Source organism: Phoenix dactylifera, chromosome 3 (assembly GCF_051530095.1).
Source record: "Phoenix dactylifera cultivar Ajwa chromosome 3, Ajwa_hap1_PhDact_Kaust_v1.1, whole genome shotgun sequence".
In the NCBI taxonomy this organism is placed as follows: domain Eukaryota; kingdom Viridiplantae; phylum Streptophyta; class Magnoliopsida; order Arecales; family Arecaceae; genus Phoenix; species Phoenix dactylifera.
This window is the reverse complement of record NC_143192.1, coordinates 52,882,840-52,906,152: the sequence shown is the minus strand read 5'-3', so window position 1 is coordinate 52,906,152 and position 23,313 is coordinate 52,882,840. Positions and strand designations below refer to the sequence as shown.

Genomic DNA, 23,313 nt, shown 5'->3' with positions numbered 1-23,313 from the left:
TTAGTGCTTTTCCTGTTACGAAATTGGTGAATAATCTATTACTATGTAAGAATATTTTTCGTTCATTCTATTTTGCCTTCTATGAAACATGAGACTTTTTTCTAGTATCATAGTATCATACCTCTTATTAGAGTTTCTCTATGTCAACTTTCCCTCCATGTCTGCAAACTAAAAGTAATATGTACTTGAAATTCTAAGGGCATGTGTCTCTTATCTCCATTCCACTGCTGTGGTTCCAATGGAAATCCATGTTTATCTTGATGGGAAATATGCATTAGAGTCTTTTAGTGCTTACAGCGTCCTGCTTTCTTGCAGCCTTTAGAAATACTTTTAGGTAACATCTCAGCTCACTAATTCTGGCTTTCTTTCCTAGGTTCTTTAATCTAATTAATTTCATCTTTTGAAGTTTTAATTTCCATTCTTTGGAAGCTTTTTTAATTTTTTTTTATTTTCTTTTTTCCTGGATTGCTTATCTTCATCTCTGCATGTTCAGCGCTCTTTTTTCACTCGATCTTATAGTAATATTATCCAATGGCTGCCAAATTTTGAGATTTTTATTGCCACTTTACTTTTTTTTTAAAAGAAAATCTTTGTTTTTGTTTTCGATTTGAGATGATATACGGATAGGTTCTTGATTGATAAGATTACCTCTACCATGAATGGCCAATTCACTAAGATGATAAGTTTCAGGCAAAAATGATTTGTTTTGATTACAAGTGATTGGTTTCAACCATGGCCAAATTGGAACCGATTCTAAAAGCATCATCGTTTGCTGGAATTGAAATATCTACGAGATCTTGGTTACAATTTGTATCGGTTAATCTCCTAGCTTCGATGGTTTTCTAGTTACAACCAAAACTGGCTGAAGTCATGACCATAAATAAATTCTTTTAAGATTTCCTTTAAAGTTTAGATAGGGCCAAAATCGGATCAAAAATACTAGTATATCCATATCCATATTTATTTTGTTTAACAAGATATAGATATGGATGTTAGTCGGATGCAAAAATTCATATCTATATTTGTTTTAAACAGATACAAATCGGATGCCAAATGTATGGATATAAATACGGATATAAATCAGATAATTAAACTTTATGACCATAAAATCAAAGATATTACTAAATGGATGATAAATCCAGTTAATAGCATGTTAATGTGGTCATTTAGTTTTTTTAAAGGCTCATAAGTACCATATAAAATTAAATAGGATTACAAATGGAATCGAATATTCGCATATAGATCGGATAATTATCTATTTATATTCATATTTATGTTTTTTTTCGGATACGGATACGGATATTAATCGAATACTCATTTTTATTTATATCTGGATATATTTGAATAAAAAATAGATTCAAATAAATATTATCCGATCTATTTTTATCATTAAATTTAGGGCATGTTTGATAATTTTTCTTAGAATAGCCCAGGATTGGAGGGTGTGAAGGAAGGAGCGAGAAAGATGGAGAGGAAGGGGAGAGGATGGAGAGTTGGGCGACCTACGCAAGTTGCCAAGTATCATCAAGGCCTGCAACCCCGCACTCTTGGGCTCTTCCCTGCCTTCCGCGTTACAATGATGGCTTATCCACCGGAGAAGAGTTCAAACGTACCCCTTTTATTATAGTTATATCATTTTTAATAAAATTTCTTATTTTTTTTTCTTTTGGCTAAAAAGGGATACACTAAATTTAATTCTTGATTAATCAAGATATACAAAACGACTTTGCTCAAATAAAAGAACATGCAAAAAAAAAATTTAGTTATTAAAATAATTCCAACCTGTTATCCTCTCTACTCGTCCCATCTCTCGCCTCTCAGTTGCGTAAGACATGCTGTTGTGCCTCCCGGCGGCAGCAAAGAAGAGGACGAAGGCTAAGAAGAAGCTAGGGCGTAATATCTAGCTCGGAGATCTTACAAATGGACAAAATAGAAAAACATGATCAATATTCTAAGCATGGGGTAGATCTTACAAAGGGGCAAAATAGAAAACTGCGATTGACAGTCTATGAGGACATACAAATGACACAATTATTTCGCTTATCAAGTATTGCTCCCTCAAGTTGTTGATGGTAAATAATATTCAAAAATTGATTAAGTTTATTATCTCATTGAACAAACAATTTAATGTCTAACTAGTGTCGCATGTGCCATGCATATGCTAAGAAACAAATATAATTAATATATAATGTAGAACAAACTCAACATATTCCAATACAGGTCAGGTCACATTCAAAATCAAGTATTCAGCTATTCTTTTAAGCTAAAAAAAAAAATCATATTCAATATATGGTCACTAAAATTAATTTCATTCAAGAAACTGATTAGTCTTAAGCTTACAAACTATACATTTTATAAATATGTATTGATATAGAAGAATCTACCAAAATAAATAGTAAATGTTTAAATGAAACTAAGGAAAGATAGGCTAGAGGAGATGAGGTTGTTAAGATAAAAAGAGGGAGATTAGTTTTAAGGATTCATTGATAATTTGGAAAAGATATTTAGTGTGAAGGAGAAGAGATTTTACATAATCTGGATTTTCGGGTTGGTCAGGCCTATTTTTTTATTTTAAAAATCAAAAGTAGGCATGAATAATATACGAGCCAGGTTAGGTTAGTTCATTCCTAACTTTTGAAACCCGACCCAAATCATGGACCTCCAAATAGATTGGATCAATTTTAATGGGATCGGACTTGTTTCGATTATGAGTTGATCTTAACCCATTTGCAGCCCTATTTTAGTTTCGACTAGCCCGTAGCAAAATATATTACATGTTGGTGGTAAGCAACTGGCTGGCCCAACTACGGCTAAGCTTAGCTCCTCACAAGGCACAGCTAATGATGTCTTCGTGCCATGCTTTCTCCTTTTGCTTCCTTATACCCAGTCAACTTTCCGAGTCCTCGAAACCAAAAGTAACTCAGAAAAAAATATCATAAAAGCTGTGCCACCTCCTTCCCATCCCACAGCAATACTGCAGCCGAACCCACAGAAAAGATCTGAAAAAAAAAGAGTGACCGTCATGATAACGTAGAATTTTGAGTAGCTGGCATAACAATGAAGGTGGATCCCATAGTTTTGATCAAACTTAGATAATAAGGTTTCAATAACAACATTATTTCATTGAAACGGACAAAATAATAGGCACCTATTACATAACATTTCAAATACAGTTCTATACTTCATCCATCAACCTCTAATTCTATTAAATATATTTTCATCTATCTTCATATTATATTCTATAATAATCCTAAATAATAAAATTGGTCGCTCTGTGGTATCTCTTCCTTATCAATCTTAATTGATATCAGCGTTCCATTCTTGTTATAATGTTCTATTTGTATAAATTTACAAAATATAATTTAAAAATAGTAGTATACTTAAGAATGTTATAAATAAGAATCTATGAAAATAAACAATGATGTTTAGATATAATTAAGATAAGTAGGTGAGAGGGGATGGGGTTGTTGAGATGAAGAGAGATAGATTAATTTAAATAAGTTCATTCGATGAATCGAAAAAGAATGTAATATGAAGGAGAAAGGGTTGTATATGATTTGGATTTTCAAGTTGGGTTGGATCTGGTAGGGTTTGAGGATCTATTTTTTATTAATCCAAAGTAGACTTAAATATTATATGCATTGAGTTGGGGTCATAGTAAAAATATACGAAATCCTAGCTCGAGCTAGTTTCCAAATTAGGTCCATTTTTTGACCCCAACCCAACTTACGGATCTCTAAAAATGGATTGGATTAGGTCTAATTGAGTCAGAACTATATCGGCCGAACCTATTGATACTCCCAGATTCGGATTTTTTGGTGGGTTAGATTGGGTTTGAGTCCAATTAGACTTATACGGCAAGCAGGTCAAGCCAGAATGTGTTGGGTCAGAAGTTATAAAATCAAGATCTGACTTATTTTTTCATATGGAGTAATTTTTGATCTTAGACCTACAGCCCTTCAAAAATAGGTCCAGCCAAGACCAGCGGACCAATCAGGAGTTGACTTGACCTATTTATAATTTTATATTTATCATATATTAAAAATAAATATTTTTTAATATTAAATATTTTTATTCAGATTATTAAGTGCTTAAGTCTGGGAACAAAATTAATGCAAGACCCCTAAGTGTTACCATTTGATTTTTCTTGCAAAATCATAATGAGAGGATTTTTATGCAAAATCCTCATAAAAAATGCAAAATTTCAGAAAAAATATGTGTTTAAAAATAGTATAATTGTAATTAATAGTTATTATTTGCATTAAATACTTCCTTCCACCAGTCATTGTCATTTTTCTGTTGCATTAAATACTTTATTATAACAGTCATTATCATTTTTGTATCATTTGAAAATAAAATATTATAAAAGCAATCCGAAACCGTCATGACACCCGTCCAAATACTGTTAGGGTAACTATTATTAAACATTAAACGGCAGTATATATTTGTACAAAAAATAAAAATAGAAATATATATAGGGCAATTAAGTCTTTTGGCTTCCTGGCTCCCTTCACTCCCCCAGAAGCCCCAAAAGCAAGAGGCGGAGGGGACCATAGGCTTCCAGCCACCGCCCACCTGCCTCTCCGTGCATCATCATAAGGAAGGCTCGCTTCTTGGAAGCGACAGCCCCAACCGACTTGTCCCATCTCCGACATGCTTTCTGACTCCAACCGTTGACCCTTTGACCGGTCCTCCCTCTCTTCATCTTATCCATTCCATTATGAGAACATGCCGAAATGGAAAATAAAAAATTATGACCGAATTAACTGATTTGATTAATTAACCAAGTAATATGCCGCCCCCTGCTAATTCTGGCCGTTGGATCTTAAAGATAGTAATTAATCAGTTCATTAATTGATTAACCGAGGGAGCTTTGCCTGCCATTAACATGGTCGGCTTGTCACGGTCTCCGAGGCGGCATCATGCGGGGTCCCAGACGATCAGACGCTCTACATTTCACTGAGGACTCGTCCCAGCCGTCCGATAAGAGAGAATTTAATGGTCGCCGAGGCGAGAAGGGATGACGTGGCGTGCGAAACGATACACTGGGCCCCGCTCGCTCTATAAAATACGACAGGCGCGCGACGCCCCACTTAGAGAGAAAATATCGTTGCTTCTTTTCTTTCTTCTCTCTCTTAGGGTTAGGGTTGTGGGGGTGGGGAAATGGCGCAGGGGAGCGAGCGGATGAAGGGGACGGTGAAGTGGTTCAACGGAACCAAGGGGTTTGGCTTCATCACGCCGGATGACGGCGGGGAAGACTTATTTGTGCATCAAACGTCGATCAAAGCCGACGGCTACCGGACCCTGACCGAGGGCGAGCATGTCGAGTTCACGGTCGCCGAGGGTGACGACGGCCGTACCAAGGCCGTCGATGTGACTGGCCCTGAGGGAGGATCCGTCCAGGGTGGCGGCGGTGGAGGAGGCCGCAGGGACGGGTACGGCGGAGGCGGGGGGAGAGGCGGCGGGGGCCGCGCCGGAGGAGGTTTCGGCGGCAGGTACGGAGGCAGGAGTGGAGGGGTAAGGGGCTACGGCGGCGGAGGGGGGCTCTGTTACAACTGCGGCGAGGCTGGACACCTCGCAAGGGACTGCTACCAGGGCGGCGGGGGCAGCGGGAGGTACGGCGGCGGCGGCGGCGGCGGCGGAGGCTCCTGCTACAACTGTGGGGAAGCTGGGCATTTCGCAAGGGAGTGCCCGAAGTGAGGATGGTTCTTTGACCCTTATTTCCCTTCTCCTTATACCTCCCTTCACAAAAGTATTTGCCGTTTTGGATTGTGAATGCTGGGATCTGTTTCCATCTGGATTCTATCCTTTTTCTTTTGTGATATCTTAAACTTTTTAATGGATTGTGTGTTCTGGGGTGATTGTTACTGATGTCTGTGTGGGAAGCGAACATGCTACAAAAGATGGATGATCGCTATACGCTTCCTTAATACATAGTTTGAGGCTTTTCCAATATATGTTTGTGGCTGTTGGTGGAATGAAGGTTTTGTTTCAGTTTAACCGTTGTTAATTCTTCGCGCTATACCATCTTGTATGCATACTACTTCTGCTATAGTTTGTTTATTAGATCATGCTTGGTGTGAGTACCATATATGCTTTACTATATTGTCTCCTTTTATGGTTTCGAGATGTGGTATTTACTTGTATCCTATCTTCGGATCAGTGTATTTTTTAAAAGTAGAATTGGAGTTGGGGTGTGAGGGATGAGACCATGTTGACATGGAGATGTTCGTGGACGTTTTTTGCTGTGCATGGATTGTTCCGAAGTGCTCTCTCTTCAGTTTTGGAGTTACAGGGTTCTTTTCTCGTACTGTGTGTGTGTGTGTTTTTTTTTCTTGATGAAAGCTTAGGGTTGCTTGAGACTAGAGCTGAAAACAATCTACTTGTGTTGTCTGTAACTATGTGTGACATGCTTCAGTGGTTTCCTAAATTGCCTTGGCTATGTCTATTGCTGGGGGACTCAATAAAAAGTGAATACAAGGAATGTCGAAGTTGTCCATGTTGCAATATATGATGGTTTTCTAGTTGATAGTAGTTGGCTTGATAGCTATGGTTGTGGTTGGCTTGATAGCTATGGTTGTGGTTGGCCGATTAGAGAGATTGCATGTTGGAAATTATGAGTGAAACATGAAACTGAATCTTTAATGCTTGTCAAAGTTAGTGATATAGAAAAAGGGAAGGGCATTGACAGTGTCATGTGTGGGACCTAATTTAGATGGTCTACGTTTCCTTGTGCTATTACTTAATTTTTTTTTCTAATGGTTTCCCCTATTTCTCATTTTTGACGCTCTTTCTCACCTTCATGAAACCGAAATGAAATGATTTGCTTATTGCATCTATAATGCTTCTTTAAAACTATGTTTGTTCTCCCTCTTTGGTTTTACACCTCGTGTATCGAAACCCGTTGGATTGTAAAAAACGTATTCCTTTATTTAGTTTTGCTTTTGAAATACGATATAGAATATGTTGTTTTCTGGTTTCAGCACATCTGTTCGACCCTTTGTTTGATGCCGTGGCTGTAACCTTGGTATTAAGTTTTTTTTTATTCCAGAGGATGCATAGCCCTTGTTAGTTTTTTTCTCCCTCCATATTTGTTTTTTTGCCTCTGGTCATCATTCTTATGCTTAATTTCATATAATACAAGCAATACTTGCGATAAGAATATATGCTCCACTATTGTTTCTGCTATACTGATTGGTTAATGCATGGATACTAGTTGCATGACCTTATGGTTTGCTGTTTCATGTTAATACACCTACTTTTGGGATCTCTTGGCTAGGCTTTATTCTTCTTCGTATGGATAAAGTTCTTGATTACTGTATTTTTCATTTGTTTTTGGCGAAGTATATTTTCTTCAGGACTTTAAACTTATGGTTACATGGACTTTAGCTTAACAGGGTATTTTTGTTCAGGTCTTATGATTTAAGGTTGGCTGGACTTTTGGCTAGCTTGCTGTCTGAATGCTCAATCGAATTTCTGTCTTTCATTCGTGTCTCTTCCCTTTTTTTTTTGGTTAAGCAAGATTTTTCTATTCTATCACAGCAAAACGACGAAAAGAAAATTAATTATTTTGTCCTTTTCTTCAGTGCTTTGTGTTCTTTGTCCTTTTGATCATGGCCTTTACGATTGGTTTGATTGATATTTTTTGCAGCAACCGTGTATTATTCATGATGCCAGGTCTAGTTTACTATTTGAGAGTTAAATGTGAAATAAGTCTATGCTCATCTTGGTCCTGGTTACGTTTACATCTCTAGCTAGATTAGGCTGTCACTTCATCTTTAACTTTCATTATAGACTTCTTCCAAAAAAGAAACTATTTGCTTTAACTAGTACTCGCGCTCTGATCATCACAATTATCCTTAGGTTTTATGTGTACCTTGCAATAAAAAATTCATCCAAAAAATATAGCCAAAAAATATTATTTAAATTTGACTTTGTATAAGTATCTAAAATTTATTCATTGCACAGCCACAGTTTTCATTAGCTAATGAATTTAAATTATATTTTATGAGTAATTTTTTTATGTGAGATCTTAGGTTGTTATATACCTACATCATCGATTTTTTTTTTTTTAGTCCGAGTTAGAAGGATGGCTAAAGCCCATCTGAACTTATTAAAGGAAGTTAGAAGGGTGAGGAAGATGGTGAAGAGGATAGTTGCATAATTTTGATATGTTGGTCAATGTTGGTGTTTGGTTTCATCCCAAGGTCTTTGTCTAGGCTGAAATTTCCAGCTAGATCTTGATTTAGACAAATGTGATATGATATATGTATATATATCACTAAGGTGTCATCCAAAAAGATTAATCGGAAGGTGTTATTTGGGTTCGTTGATCTTGTATAAGTATTCAAGATCTACCTAACAAATAATCGACGTGGGATTAAACACACATTTGCACGAGTTTTCACATACTTCCTTTATTTAAGTCCCATCATGCTTTGAACCCAGCACTTGAATTCGGTACGCGACACGACCTCACACTTTCCAGTGATCTTTAACATCTACCTAACAAATAATCAATGTGGGATTGAACACACATCCGCACGAGTTCTCACATACTTTATCTGTTTAAGTTCCGTCATGCTCTGAATCCAGCACCCGGATTCGGTACGCGACACGGTCTCTCACTTCTCAGTGATCTCAAATCTCAAACTCTGATGCCACTTATGTCACAATCCCTAGTGGTCTTAAATCTTAAGCTCTGATAGTTTTTCTGTCATGATCTCTAATAATCTTAAACCTTTCATAATAATCTTAAATCTTAAACTGTGATAGTTTTTCTGTCATAATTTTCAATGATCTTGAACCTAAGCTCTGATAGTTTTACCATCACAATCCATTATTTTATTATTCATACTAAGAGTTCAAATTTATTTAAATTTAATTACAAACACTACGATTGATTCGCAGTCAGCTCCAATAAATTTATGCTGCAGTGTCTAGGTTGGATTATATCAGTTATTGTTATATCCGAATATCGTCTAGGTTGGATTATATCAGTTATTGATATATCCGAATATCGTCGATATTTTTCGAAGGTGATATCGTTGACAAATAAAGTAGGGATAGAAAGCTCGGCGGAGTGGAGGGCCGACGTGCGGGCACGTGTGGCGTGATGTGAGAAAGAACGATGGAGAGAGATGGGGAGAAGGCAACGGCACCAAGGCAGAGAAGTGGAGGCGAGATGGGAAGGGGCCATGGCGGTCCATCTTGGTGTCGGGCACCCGCTGAGATGGCCGAGATACCCGCCCTTAAAAACCTCGCTGCCTCCTATCTGCAGCAAGGAAAAGTTGCCCGGGTCCCTGTCACCTTTTTTTTTTCTTCTTCTTGGTGAACAGTCCTTGTCCACTGCTTAAAAGCGTCGATTTCCGACGGTCCAACACAGCGAAACCAAGAATTTATTTGGACGGACGTTGCACAGTGGGTAAAAGAGCTGCTTCCTTTACTGAGAAAGTGGATTGTGTCACATCATAGAGGATGGCTGTTGTTCTCCACACCTTTGCAGGAAATCCGCGTCTGAAAGAGACATTAGTGGAGAAACTGAAAGAGTGAGAGGTAGATTAGCTTTTTTCCATATAGACACAGGGGGACACTGTAAAGAAAGATGGCATAAGCTCATAGAAAAATTAAAAGAAAGGTTGTCATCTCTTTCTTTTGCCTCGCGTGCCTCGTAAAAGTGGTATTGGGACTTGAGGCTACCTCTTTTCTTTTCCATTTTATTATATTTTTTGAGTTACGTAGGTGTACTTATATTAGAGTTTGTATGTTCTATCCGTATTATAAAAAAAAATAGTATTGGGACCAGCGGCATGCTCTCTTTGGTTCTGGGACGATCTCCAGTACCTCATGTCTTTTTGATGCAACAGTACCTCATGTCATCCATAATTTGGACCCACATTTGGCTCTCCTGCTGATGTCATCCTCCTCTTCTTTATGCTGACCATCTGGTGAGGCCCTGTCCGTCTTTAGTATGCCAATTCTAATCATTTTGGTGTAAGAACCGAGCAGGAGAGCCATCGAAATCTTTTTCAGTATGTCGGAGACACAAAGGAACACGCTTATTCCTTGCAACTCCGCATCTCTTTCAGAGGGTCTCATGCCTGGTACCACAAACAGGCTACACATGCCATATGGCACGGGAGGATTGGTGCTGATGGGTTTGTGATTTGAAGCAGCAATACCCTCGTAACATGGGGCAATGGAGCACTATGCTGCAAGCACTATGAGCATATTCATTGCTTTGAATTATAAGCTCATACCATTTGGTCTTTTTTCTGTTTGCCTTACCCAAGGAGCACGCTGTAGTATGATCTTAACTGTTCTTGGGGTTTTAAGCTTATCATGTAGCCTGTTTCATGCATCTTTTCCTCTGAATACTAAAACTTCAATGGTGTTTTCAGTGATCATTAGTATGATCTTAACTGTTCTTGGGGTTTTAAGCTTATCATGTAGCCTGTTTCATGCATCTTTTCCCCTGAATACTAAAACTTCAATGGTGTTTTCAGTGATCATGAGGACCCCAACTTTTGATGGAAATAGTTAAAACAGTTGCCTTGATTTCACTTCATGTTGAACTGGAAAATTTAACTGAAAGAGCTATCCAAAATTAAGTCGCTCTTGATTTCTTTTGCTGTTGGCTTATCTGGGTGGACTGGTCCCTAGTAGCATCTTTTCCTCTTAGGTTCGCTGCGTTTTTTCTCAGGTTTCCATGAGCAGAAGGCTGCGCCCGGACTCTTACATGGTGGTTTAGGCTGTGTTGCTTGGCCATGAGCTTTGTCTATTGCTGTCCTAACTGGGACTTGTGCTTTGTGTCTACATTGGCAGCTTTGTCATTTGTTTCCACCCATTGTGGGTCAGCAATTGTTCTGAAGCACTCGGCTAGCATTAGGATTTGTAGGAGCTTCATAGTTGTAAGTTGTATTAGCACTTAGCTTAGGAAACTCATGAAATTTTCACATATTTCTTCTGAAAAGCGTCTCAAATCTTCAGCATGACACATTACCTCACAAGGAGCTGCTGTCATACTGCATGCCCATTTGTTTACAGCAACTTGATGAGTTGCTCAGAATTGTGAAGCAAATCTGTATGCACCGTTTAAGTGCTTGTTTCTAGCATGGACGTGGCACCATTATGGTTTACTGCTTCCTTGATGTGAGTCTTTGACCAGTAGCTTCATTATAAGCTTTTGATTCTCCTGGAGTTCAAAAATTTTTAAGTGATCCAAAACTTTCTTATCCAAGTGGCAGGGTGGTCAGAATTCTTCTTAACTGTATTTTTTTGCTTTCCCATTCTCAAGCATAAGAAGTTATTATTTGAAGATTGATGGAGTCATAACATAACAGCAAGCGAGGCAGTTTACATCTTTGAGGGTTGGCTATCTCTTCTCATGAGGAGATGGAGTCACATATTTATGATATTAACATAAGTAGTGTCCATAGAGGCCTGTAGCAAAGTTGTGCCGGATCGGAATTTGTTACTTTGATTAGAGTTTAGTGCTTTGTTCTACACTCTTTTATTGGACAGCTCTTCTTGCTAGGGAAGACTTGTGGATTCGAATTTCCTAAAAGTTCAGGATGAACTTAGGTGGGAGATGATGAGAAGATAGTGTGCTACTATATTTGTTGAGCTATCCTAAATCCGATTTTATAGTACTTTGTGATGCTTGTTTTTTTCTTTTTTGATGTAAAAGATGGAAGATCCATTAGAATTTCATTAAGATCTTTGTATTGTATGTTGAACTGGCATTTTTATGATGAGGAGATTAAGGGGTAGTATTTGATGTTTGTTGTTCTATATTTTGATGTAGAAAAGGTTGACGATCTAGAAAGGTGTTCTCTTTCATATTTTTATCCTCAAGACTTGCTAGACTTATGGTTTGATGGTTCCGTTGAACTAGCTCCGTTTTCCCATCAGATTTTTCCATTTTTAACTTATTGACTTCTTGTTTTTAGGCTGCATTTGATATCTGGGATAAGTTGGGGGTTATCCTGTCAAACACCTCAAAAGGCGACTGATCAGTCTTTGTGGAATAGAATAGAATTATTCCATAGATTAGTGGGCAATTTATTCCTTTTAATTACAATTTTTCTGTTGTCTACTTTGCAAACACACCAAAAAAGGGAGAGCAGTTCTATTCATATAATAAAATCCAAATAATTACGAAAAACTGATGGAGTCATTTATTCGTCCACTTAGTCCTCCAACCGAAAAGTAATGAATTCCCTAGAATAGACTATTCCATCTACAGTGAAGGGGATAACTCTCCAAAAATTATCTCCTCTCCTAAACTCAGCCTTGGTGTTTTCCTTACTGTTACTTTTGTTTCGTTATTACATTTCCATGACTGACAATAGATACTCTCCTCGCCCTAATTTTAAGCCTCATGTTCATTAAATTTACTTATGTTTGCACTATTATCAGTCTCAGATGCATTAGATTTTCTTCTATATGTGCTACTATCAAACTAAGATGCATTAGTTTCCTTCTCTCCCTCCTCACTGATTTCTTCCCCTGTGGTGTTTTTCCTGTAACACTACATGATCTTCATAAAATGTTCATTGGTAATGCTAATCTTCTTTTCTCAAAAATGAGGCACTAGTTCGCTCTTTTGAGGATACTACTCTCAGCTTGAAACACAAAATCAACATTAATCATTCATCTTCATTTCCATCAAAGTTTTACTTTTAATTTGGATTGACATGATAGGCCTTTCGAAGACCCCCAAAGCTCTCTATCCTGATAATGGTGAGATATGATCTTGAATTTATGGTACAACAATATAGAATTTTTTTCCAAAACTACTTATCCTTAAATTCTAACTATCCACATCGACTATTTGTGGATTTCTGTTGGCTGATCATCATCTTGGAAGATTTGGATATGGATCTGGATAGTTTCGACAATGGTGGGGTCGATAGCCTTCACTTGTTTGACTGTTTCTATGGTGCTCAAAGTTGCAAACATTGTGGTAGCAAACATTAAAGTTTTTTCAGTAGTTGTTGTGTTGTTGCTTTTGGCATTTTCTCAACCCCCCACAGGCCAAAAACAGATAAACAGAACCAAACAAAAAAGTAAAATTTGGGAGAAAAGAACAGTAGAGAAGCTTTCTTGCTGTTTCCTCCTGTTAGTGAGCCAGCCCAAGACTGTCTTCACGCCTATAGTTATGTGCAGTTATTAGCCTTAAGTTGTTATCTGTCCTCCTGTGGTTTAAAGTTACTGTTACTGTTAGAAACTTCAGGGGATGTTGGGGCATGATATGGCTGGACGTGGATCTATATTGGCTAAAATGAATAAATTTGGAGTCCATTTTCCTGCTGATTGGGACAACTTTGATTTATACTGGAGAGAAATGGAGAAAATGTGACATTATGGTGTGGAAGAATATTTGGGCTGAGCATAGTCCCAAATCAAATTAGTGACAACGTTGGATTGCTGCTACCGATTACCAAACCAATTTTGATTAGTTTATAAGCTATTACTGTGTCTCGCAGAACGGACTTAAGGTCTTGTAACAGTATGCAAGTTAGGCTTCTCATTGAAACAATATATAGTAGTTGGTTAAAAGTGCAGCAATATCAAGACATTTTGTAATATATAACTACAAAATCAACTGGACCTGTCTCCCCTAAAAAAAATGTCTTCAAAAAATCCTTATTTCTGCATGAGATATGTGGATGTTTTGTGAGAGGTTGCTATCATAAATGTGTTTTTGTTCATAAATCATTTTGCTCGAGTCTTTGACTAGATCAGTAGTGTCAAAAAAATATGGTTATATGTCATTTTTACATGCATCTACTTTAAATCACTAATAAACAGTATTTCAGCGCTTTTTCGCCGCAAGCTGGATTAATCTCCGGCAGTCCTCTGGTGATGTTTAGTGCTTTCCAGGGTTCAACAGGTTATTATGTTTGTCATATCAGGTAACTTACATATGGCCTTTGATAGGGATCATGATTTTTTTCAATTAGTTGAGAAGAAATTGGATAATTTTGGCCATGCTTAATTGATAATTTACAAATATTGAGATCAGAAAAGTAACAAACTTATTGATGATCAACCTGGTAGTCATAGTCTTATTATGTTCAGCTTCTCTGTTGACACATATTTTGTAGCTGGAAAGAGAGAAACACAGAGAGAGAGAGAGAGAGATGCATCAAGCAGAGAGTATCACAACCCTACCTGCCACTCTTAAAAGTGAAAGAATCCTAAGAAAAAGAAGGCTGAAAGGTATCACTTCTTTTTTTTTGGGGTGGGGGTCCAGAAAAGTATCACTTCTTTTTATTAATACTTCTAGTGCATGATGCGTGCCAATCCTTGAAAGAATCAATGGCTTTGTTGAGTCCAAAGTAATGGCAGAGTCTATGATCCAGTTCATGCTATTTGCGTGATGGAAAATAGTAGGAACTGGTTCTTCCTCAAATGAATATTCTTTATTTTCTCCCTCTTTTCTCATTCCAACATGTCATGTGCCATCGCTCAGGGATTCCTTCTGCTACTCCTAACCAAACTGCCATAGCAAAGGACAACTCTTCCTCCTTTCCTCTTGCATCTTTAGAGGAGACAACTTTCCCACCGGCTTGTTATTTTTGACCCACTTGTCCAATATTCTCTAGTTCATAGAGTGTTAAGAATGAGGCACTACATAAATACCTAAGGTGACAAGGTATATTAGCCAAATATGATCAAGATAAGCTTATGAGATTAAGACACACATGAGCTGTGGTCTTCTTAGGACTTGGGATATATACCATTTGAATTGCTGCATGGTGTTGTTTGCAGTAAGACAAGAAGTGTCACCTGTTAACTTCACAATCTTAACACCTATTTCTCTGTTTCTTCTCCTACATGCATCACCTTGAATCCGTTCCTACATGCTACAAAGTTGGTTTCCTGCCCGTGACAGGCAGGTTTTTAGACAATCCAAACAAGCCACCAACTATCTTTTGGCGCATGTGAAATATTTAAATCTGCAACACTGTTATTTCCAGTATACCTGAGATTCTTTTCCCTAAAATCAGAGTGTCTCACTGGCTAAAACTGAGCTACTGTGTATTGAAAGGGAGTAAAGCTTACGAGAACCAAGAAATGGCAGGGGCTCTCCTCCTAAGTAGCTAGCAATAAAGTAAGGCATTCATGCAGAATCAAATGAAAAAAGGAGCATGAGAAGAAGATAAAGTTAGAGCCAGCTACTGCTGCCACATCATATAATAACACCATACGGCTTACATTTCTCAATCGACAAGCACAAAAAAAGGAAAAAGAAAAAACTAGAAGAGCAAAGTAGAATGACAAAAAGAGGCGCAGCTGCTGCTTTAGTAACACCTCATGACTCTCTCTCTCTCCCCCCCCCCCCCCCCCCCCTCCTCCTCTCTACCAAAAAAAAAAAGAAGCAAATGACTACTTAGCCTACCCCGCGCAGGGCTACCTAATCCAAAGGTTCAAAGTGGCCTTCCTCTTTTCACCACACCAAGCCTAGTAGCTCAAATGGGACAATGATAATGAAATCCAGGTTCATGGGTCATACTTTGGTCTCATTTCACATAGGAAAGGCTTTGTAGCTGATAGTACAGCTTCTCATGGGCCATAATGGTGGTGGCGGCGATGGTGATGGCCAGTATAAGACGGCAAGGGCGACGGAGAGGGAGCGATACTGGAGATGCTTGGAATGGTGTAGTTATGAACAGTGGTGGGGAATGGAGTAGTGGACGGAGCCGGAGTCCTGGTAGGGAGGGGAAGACCTAGTGGTGATGGTGGTGGTGGTGGTGGTGGAGGACATTGGTAGCACTTGGTGAAGAGGCCGAAGGTGTCAATTTGGTGGACGAAATTGGTCACACTAGCCCAACCCCCGAACCCGAATCCCACCACCAGCACCCAACCCACCACAAATGCGTTGATCGTGTACATGCCAATCCACCTCCCGACAAACCTCGGTGGCGGCTCCACTGCGTTCTGCAAGGCACCACAAAAGACGTGTTAGCGTCCATAGAAACCTATACTTAATTATAGACTCCTAGGATTTGGGATGCCTGCTTGCTTAAACTTGTCTGATGATGGTATTGCTTTTGCTTCATGCTCTGAATTTTCACGCACTACAAAGCATATATTGCTAAAGTAATCCACTAAATTCGGTTTTGCAATGAGATTTCCTTAATTACATGTTTGCATGCATTTAAAATATATATTTTTTGTACAGAATTAAAGATTAACTCGGAAAAGACTACAAACTAACATTAGGTACAACAAGTTGCTTTCCTCCAAAAAAGTGAGACAGCCAAGTCCATATATTAAATATATTTAGTGTAATAAGATCTATTTTGCGGGCCCCATTCGTTTCTTTGTACTAAGTGGACTTGGCTTTTTGTATTAAGTGGATGCGGAAATCTTGTCTGACATGCAAGCAAGCATAATAAAGTAGATATTAGTTAGTGAGTTTGCTATCAGGCTTTTAGAGACAAAAAGTAATGTGGCCTTTCAGAGGGGCTTAATAGAAATAGTTCTATCTGTCAAGGGTTTCTATGCAATAATGAATTTTCTTAAGAATTGCTTTTGGGGGGAAAAAAAATGACCTCCCGGGCTGAGGCGGAGCGGAAGGTGAGCATATGGGCTAAGGAGGGGATGATGTAGACGGTGAAGCTGACGAGGAGGGAGCCGACGGTGGAGTTGATGGGGCCGAAGAAGGGGAAGATGATGGCCAGGAACCAGATGGGAACCACGACGGGGAGCCGCGCCGCCGCCCGCTTGCACAAACTCCGGCAGTCGTGGAGCCCCACCAGCTTCTCCCACACGAAGTAGAGAGGCGTACACGCGAACCCGAACGTGATGAACTGGTGGATCAGCATCAGCACCACCGCCGCGTCTCTCCACGCCGTCCGCGGCAGCAAAGCGAAAGCATTCGAGTGGTCGAGTAGTAGGTCGCCGAACGCCCAGTAGACGCTCGCCGCCGATGGCAGAGTCAGCGTCAGCACGTACAACGTTGCGAGCAAGTAGATGGCCTTGAACTTTTGAGGCTTCCACATAGCATGCATGATCTCCCTAATGACGATATATGTATAGTTTTTATCTTGTTAGTACTCGTGAGCTAATTCAGCTAGTGTTATTATTAGCATCAGTAACACTATTTGTTACTTGTAGAAACACAGTAAAAAAAAAGGGATTGTGCACGAGGTCGATTGGTCGAGATGCATCTGTCTTAGTCTAGCATGCAGGTGCCAACAGTAGATGCTACCGCCTCCTGCCTTAAAGGTGGTAGTAAAGCTAAGCTTGTTTGACTGTCAAAACTTACCATGGATGTGACAGTGGGAACTCGTATACCTCATCATGCTAATACTATTTCACACACAGAGAGAGAGAGTCTTGGGATTCTAGCTTAGAAGAGGTTGGAGCACTGTGTTTGTGATTAATGGATGAGAGAGGAAAGAAGAGAGCAGAAGAGAACAAATGTTGCATGCAGCTGTCTTTTCTTTATTTTGGAATAAGATGATTAAAGAGAGCATATGAACAGGTGTACGTAAGATAACCTCAGGACCCTTTTTGACATGGTGAAAGTTATCTATCTTTGATGGTGCATTAATGATATTTCTTCAAAGTAAATAAAGATAAGATAGGAGTGAGAGTGCTGTGATTAGGTTGGAGGGGAGGAGGGGTATAGTGGTCCCATTATCTGGTCAAAGAAGCAGACAGGTTCAGATGATGCATGCATCACAAGCAATAAAAAAATTCAGAAAAAAAAGAAAGATAAGAAGAAGCGGGCAGATCACGCCAGATGGGCAAGTGGGTTTGTTTATTTTTGTTGTTTTGATGTAAGAGTTGTCGCCTTACACTGTAACAGCGTGGCCACCGAAGGTGTAGAGAATGTTTGTGGCGCCAGTAAAGTAGAGAACGAGCTTAGCCGGTCCCGAATGCTTCACTCCCTCCACCTGCCCTCATTTCACCACCCAACATCCCACGTTGATCAAGAGACAAGCTAAAGAAGAAGAACCAAAAGAGAAATGGGCTTGGCCATCTTGTGATTCTCAAGAAGACTGCATACCTGGCCATGAAGGAGGGAAGCAACAGTGAGATACCAGGCAGTGTAGGTTGTCATTAGGAGGCCGAGGAAGGACCACATCCTGTAGTTGTGGAAAGATGGGATGAACACTGTGGTGGCACAGCAAGCCCCGAATATATAAGTCCATGTCCTCTTGTCCAGCTTGTCATTGATATAGTATATGTTGCTGCCACAAAGCAGACACGGAGACAACAATAGATCAGCTCTCTACGCTTTAACCTTCTTTCTAATAATCTTTAAGATAACAAAATTAATAAAGCAAAAAAAAAAAAAATAATGAACAAGAGCAGCAAATACCTAGCACAAGCAATGAGCTGAATGACAGATCCAAATAGAAGAAAAGTGCAGTTGAAGGCCAAACCCACATTCCTCCAGTGCTTCCCTAGAAGCCCATCTAACACCTCGAACCACTTTTTTCATAAAAAATGCAACAAAGAAACATAACAAAAGAAACAAAATGCCAGGTAAGGAAATGGCCATCGACAATATCTAAGCTTAAACAAAGACAAGTGGAGAGAGCAATACCTGAATGACATGGTTCCTGAAGTTCACCTTCTCCCTCTCCTTCCGAGTCCTATACTCCACATAGAGAATACTGATGAGGTAAGCCGTCCAGCTCCCCATGAGGCCATAGAACAGTTGGAAAAGGATACCACTCATCATCCCCAGCTGTGAAAAGGAATATGGCAGTGTAAGCAGCACCTGGGCCACCTGAGAACCAAACCATACCAAATTAAGTCTTAGTCCATATTGGGGCGAGAAATGAGAAGAACGGAAGGGAAACAAGTAGGGAAAGGGTGCGTGTTGAACCTGGTTGGAAGCACAACTGAACCAAGCGTCATAGGCGGAGCCGCCATGCCAGAGGAGGCTGGAGAGCCTTGACTTGACGGTCTTGGACTCCCCCTCCTGCTCCATCTCTATGTACCTTCCCACCATCACCGTCTCCACCACCTTGTCCTCGTTCCCGTTCGAGGCCGACTCCATCTTCCGCCTTGGCTTTGCGTACTCTCTCTTCTAGCTCAAAGTGCTCTTGTTAGTTATTCTTCTTTCTCTCTCTCTCTCTCTCTCTCTCTCTCTCTCTCTCTCTCTCTCTCTTTCCCTTCCTTGTTTGAGAACTAGCTGACGAAATGGGATGACTAGCAAGCTACCGTTTGGACTCCAAGTGGGAAAGAAGGGGGTTGGTCTTCTATTTATACTGCGAGTGGTGGGGAAGTGAGTAGTTTTGAGAGGGGTTCATGAGCTCTCTCTCTCTCTCTCTCTCTCTCTCTCTCTCACGCAGCTCAGAAGAGAAGAAAAGAGTGAGGGAAAACCGGCTTTAAGGAGGAAACAGCCTGGTTTTTGGACCGTTGGTTTTTTAAATTAAATAAATTTTAAAATTTGCAGTGATGGTAGCGTGGTTATCCTGCTCCGCACGGCCGGCTCGCCCCGGTTCCCGAGTTAGTCCTCCACACCCGGACCACACCATCGTTCGCGGATCGTGATTAATTAAGAACAAAGCCATTTAAAATTGCTACGCAGCTTGTTAAACATTCCACCACCTTCCTCCCCCACCCTTAAAACCTCAACCCACATCGGTTACTCCCCGGATAGGTCTTGAATACTTATATAAGATCAAAAAATCCAAATAATACTAAGATAAAGCTTGGCTCAACCCACAATCGCTTATTGGATCCATTAACTTTAGAGGCAAAAGCCGATCCAACCCAATTCGGTCATGTATTCCTCCTCATACATTGCAGGCCTGGGGTGGATCATGGTTTCTTTCAATTCGGATCCACTTTATTCTGTAACTCTGTAATTTCCCCCTGTTTGAACCAGCTTGTAAACACTATTAACATTGTTCGGTCCAACACCAACTCAAAAATTTCCTTCAACAACTAGGAGAGGAGGGATTATACCAACCACACCACTGATATCAATATTGGGTAATTATACCCATTTCTACAAGCTATCTAAAGATACAAAGGTATATTTGGCTGCCCAATTTGACCGAGAGTTCAGGTTACTCTAGGTTTGAGTTTGGATCGATCGGAACCCAGTGAGCCCCTGATATTACCATTAATTAACTTATTGTCTGGCACGTCCATGATGGTGATGGATGGCTATGATTGCCGAACTTTTATTTGTCTCGTCAATTGTGGGTAGGGGGGCGCAAGGGCAAATAAAAATCACTTCCATTGTTTTGAATTGGGTCCGTGTTAATCTCGGAACTGGAGAGACGAATTTCCCATGGCAACGGACATGTGCGAACGGTGGAAAGGAGGAAGACCGCATGATTGCATCCGAGCGAGCGTGTTCGCTTTAATGTGGGGGAGGGGCCGAAGGCTGTGGACGGCCACCAAAGGCGCTTTACCACATGGGGGGCCGAAAAGAAGAAATGGGCCCCACCGCATATGTCACGTGGGGGCCCACAAGGCGGATCGAGTGTTTGGGCCGTGCGCCCCGGGGAAACGGCAAGCCCCGCAGTAACATTCCCTCTTTTCCCTTATTGTGTTTCCCTTTCTTTTTGTCCTCTCAACGCCTGGTGCTCCACCCCTTCTATTGGAACGCATCCCACACACCCCACATGGTGGAATTCTTTTATCCCCAACTTGTGTGTCACTTCTTACATCAATATATAAATATTTGGGGCTGCACCATCTTCATGACATATTTGTCATGCCTATTCTTTCTTGCCCTTATTAACTCAAAAATAGTGGAGGTCATAACTCAAAACAATCATGCAATTTGATATAATGCTGAAAGCTGGGATTTTTTTTGTTTTGATACCTTTTTCCCTGACCAGGCTTGTTAAAGTTGTTGGGAGATTCATGTTTGAAGCATGATGCTCCAAACCTCTCACCCTAAAGACACAAGTTATAAGTCCACTATTTATCAAAGTCAGGTGAGCAAAACAGAGTTTTTTTTTTTTTTTGGATAAAAACAGCATTTCATATAGATCTCACATGAGTACAGCTAGACAAGTCAAAAAAAAAGAAAATGATACAAGAGAGAAGGGATATCATGCCGTATATCTAAAGATGGAGAAATAACCAAACTTCAGTTTAGCCATTTGTTTCAGCGTGATTGGTTACACAGAATTGATATTATGCATCCACAAGTTCTGCACCAAAAATTGGACAAGGAATTGTATATCTTGGACCTCTCAAAAAAATGTATATCTTGATTCGATGTCAATGTTGTCAGTATACCAATTAATTCGCATTCTTTCAATAGTTCAACATGCTAATGCAAAACAAGATGAGCAATGTTGGGCAATAAACTATTAATAGAGAAAGGATCATCGATATTTAAACTTTAAGCAATCTTTATAAACCGTTTATGTTTGTCTGCCTATGCTTGTTTGTTAAAATCAAGAGTTGATGAAATTTACAAATTTCTCCTTCTTCGCCTTCATAACTTTGTATAAGCAGCATTAAATCAGGGCATCATTTTGGGTTTCTCTCAAGATGATTATACTCTGCATATAATTGTATGTTTAATAACTGTTTACGAAGACAGGGTTGAATAACAATGAGCAGATAATTAACTTCATGTTTAATTCTTGGAAGAGGTGATTCCAAGTGTTTGTTAAGGGTAGTTCTTTATCCTTCATATGAAACAACTTGCTACTCTTCCTCAAGTACTCAGAAGGGGGAAATGAATCATGTTTGATAATGAGTTTAACTCTAGGGTCATTAGCGTTTTCGTTTGAGCCTTCTGTGAAAAATAAGAAGAAGATCAGCATTTTCTCACGAAAAAGAAGCCAGAAAAGACAGTTTAATGTGTTTTTTTTTGGAGTAAATGGAGACTAATGGGGTATAATTTAATATGTTAAAACTGTAAATTCTTTAACCATATTTGCAGCATCACTGCATGCACTATTTGTTTATCAAGTTACCTACTAAAATCTTTCAAAATCACATGAATTGAAACAGTAACGAGCACACATTATTTATCTTGGCGTCCGATCCCTCTAATGCCATGATATATGTTATTTACTCTAGTCTTATAGTATTAGTTGATCTTGTGGTGACAACGTTCATTATAGCAACACATACTTCGTCATATCCGGCATTCTAGTAGGAATTATAAGAACAATTGACAACATTACAGCTACGAACATTCGAACTTTAACGGAAATTTAGGTTTAGCTTCATGGTAGGTCCGCACAATCATCGCAAGTTAGCATGTCTTTGACAATTCAAGTCGACCTAAATGCTAGGATTACGTATACAAATATTCAAATAATAGCTTGCTTTTGCACATGCTAACGCTAAGAATTCCATATTCTTGTCGCATTAAATATGAAATTACAAGCAGCAGCAGCAGCCTAGCAAAAAGAATGAGCCTGCGCATGGCCATAATTTAGCGAATCTTCTTCTTCTTCCATTTGAAATCAGACTCTTTCTAATTGCACTACCTTTGTCTTTTGTTAAGAGTTCTTCCATTAGATCATGCCTGCAAAATTCTAAAGCTTTGGCTTGTCCATATACAAAAGCATGCTGCAGTGAGGTTATGTTCTTTGTAGCTAATTTTGGATTGGTAGTTCATACCATATGATTAGCAATGATTGAAGCGCCACTGCTTCAGTCTCTGCTTATATTATCCTCTTATTCCTGTTCTCAACATTGATATGCTAAAAACTTTTCATCACAAAGGTGTACTAAAGCTGGTTTCAAATTGCTTTAGTGGTGCTGTTTTCAAAAGAAAAGCCTTTACAAGATCACAAAAGTTTGACTAAATAAAGCCATCTTCCACCTTTAATTCCTAGTTGGAGTTCAGTTAAATGGCCCAATCAGGTTAGAAACCAGTGACCACATTCATTCTAATTTTGAAGGCAGAGAAAGGTAGAGAATGTATACAGAGAACTCCAAACTCCAAGAACTTAACAAAAGATCCTTTGGTCCAGCTTTGTAGAGCCGGACTGCACATTAATTTCCTTGGTGAAATATGGGAGTCGCATAAAGTGCAGACCTTCTCATGACTTGTTCAGAGTCCTAATGCGCTGAGCAAGTGGTAAAGGCTCTCTTAGCTTTTGGCAAGCCACCATCTCAGAGCAATGAATAACGAAAGAGCATGAGGGGTTGAAGAGCAATTGTGGGACTCGGGAGATCCCACCTCACTTCCCAACAATGGCTGTAGGAGTCCATGATGGTCCCTAACTCCATACCAAAGCACACATTTTGCCTCTGCCGTATGCACAGTATCATTAGATCTCTTGTCATCCCCTCCACAACCAACATCATGTTGTCTTCTTGAGGGGCTCGATCCCTTTTCCTCCTCCT

The 23,313-nt window shown here is 39.5% G+C and overlaps 2 protein-coding genes across 2 annotated transcripts; one reads left to right on the top strand and one right to left on the bottom strand.

Annotated features, from left to right (window-relative positions):
• Positions 1 to 5,111: 5,111 nt before the first annotated feature.
• LOC103706151 (uncharacterized) lies at positions 5,112 to 5,978 on the top strand. Its single transcript, XM_089929805.1, has one exon. The coding sequence runs from the start codon at positions 5,164 to 5,166 to the stop codon at positions 5,698 to 5,700; it is 537 nt and encodes a 178-aa protein (XP_089785931.1). The 5' UTR covers positions 5,112 to 5,163; the 3' UTR covers positions 5,701 to 5,978.
• Positions 5,979 to 15,170: 9,192 nt separating this feature from the next.
• LOC103706152 (auxin transporter-like protein 2) lies at positions 15,171 to 19,335 on the bottom strand. Its single transcript, XM_008790165.6, has 7 exons — positions 18,857 to 19,335; positions 18,572 to 18,757; positions 18,344 to 18,456; positions 18,029 to 18,212; positions 17,818 to 17,915; positions 16,566 to 17,031; positions 15,171 to 15,948 (listed from the first exon to the last, which is right to left on the bottom strand). The coding sequence occupies exons 1-7, from the start codon at positions 19,028 to 19,030 to the stop codon at positions 15,574 to 15,576; spliced, it is 1,596 nt and encodes a 531-aa protein (XP_008788387.4). The 5' UTR covers positions 19,031 to 19,335; the 3' UTR covers positions 15,171 to 15,573.
• Positions 19,336 to 23,313: the final 3,978 nt, after the last annotated feature.

Bases quoted from the DNA above. Each gene is read 5' to 3' on its own strand.
- LOC103706152 (XM_008790165.6), bottom strand. From the start codon at position 19,030: ATGGAGTCGGCCTCGAACGGGAACGAGGACAAGGTGGTGGAGACGGTG. The intron at 18,758-18,856 runs GTTCAACACGCA...TTTGGTTCTCAG, and splicing joins TCAGTTGTGCTTCCAACCAG to GTGGCCCAGGTGCTGCTTAC. The intron at 17,032-17,817 runs GTAAGGCGACAA...TATCGTCATTAG, and splicing joins GGTGGCCACGCTGTTACAGT to GGAGATCATGCATGCTATGT.
- LOC103706151 (XM_089929805.1), top strand. From the start codon at position 5,164: ATGGCGCAGGGGAGCGAGCGGATGAAGGGGACGGTGAAGTGGTTCAAC.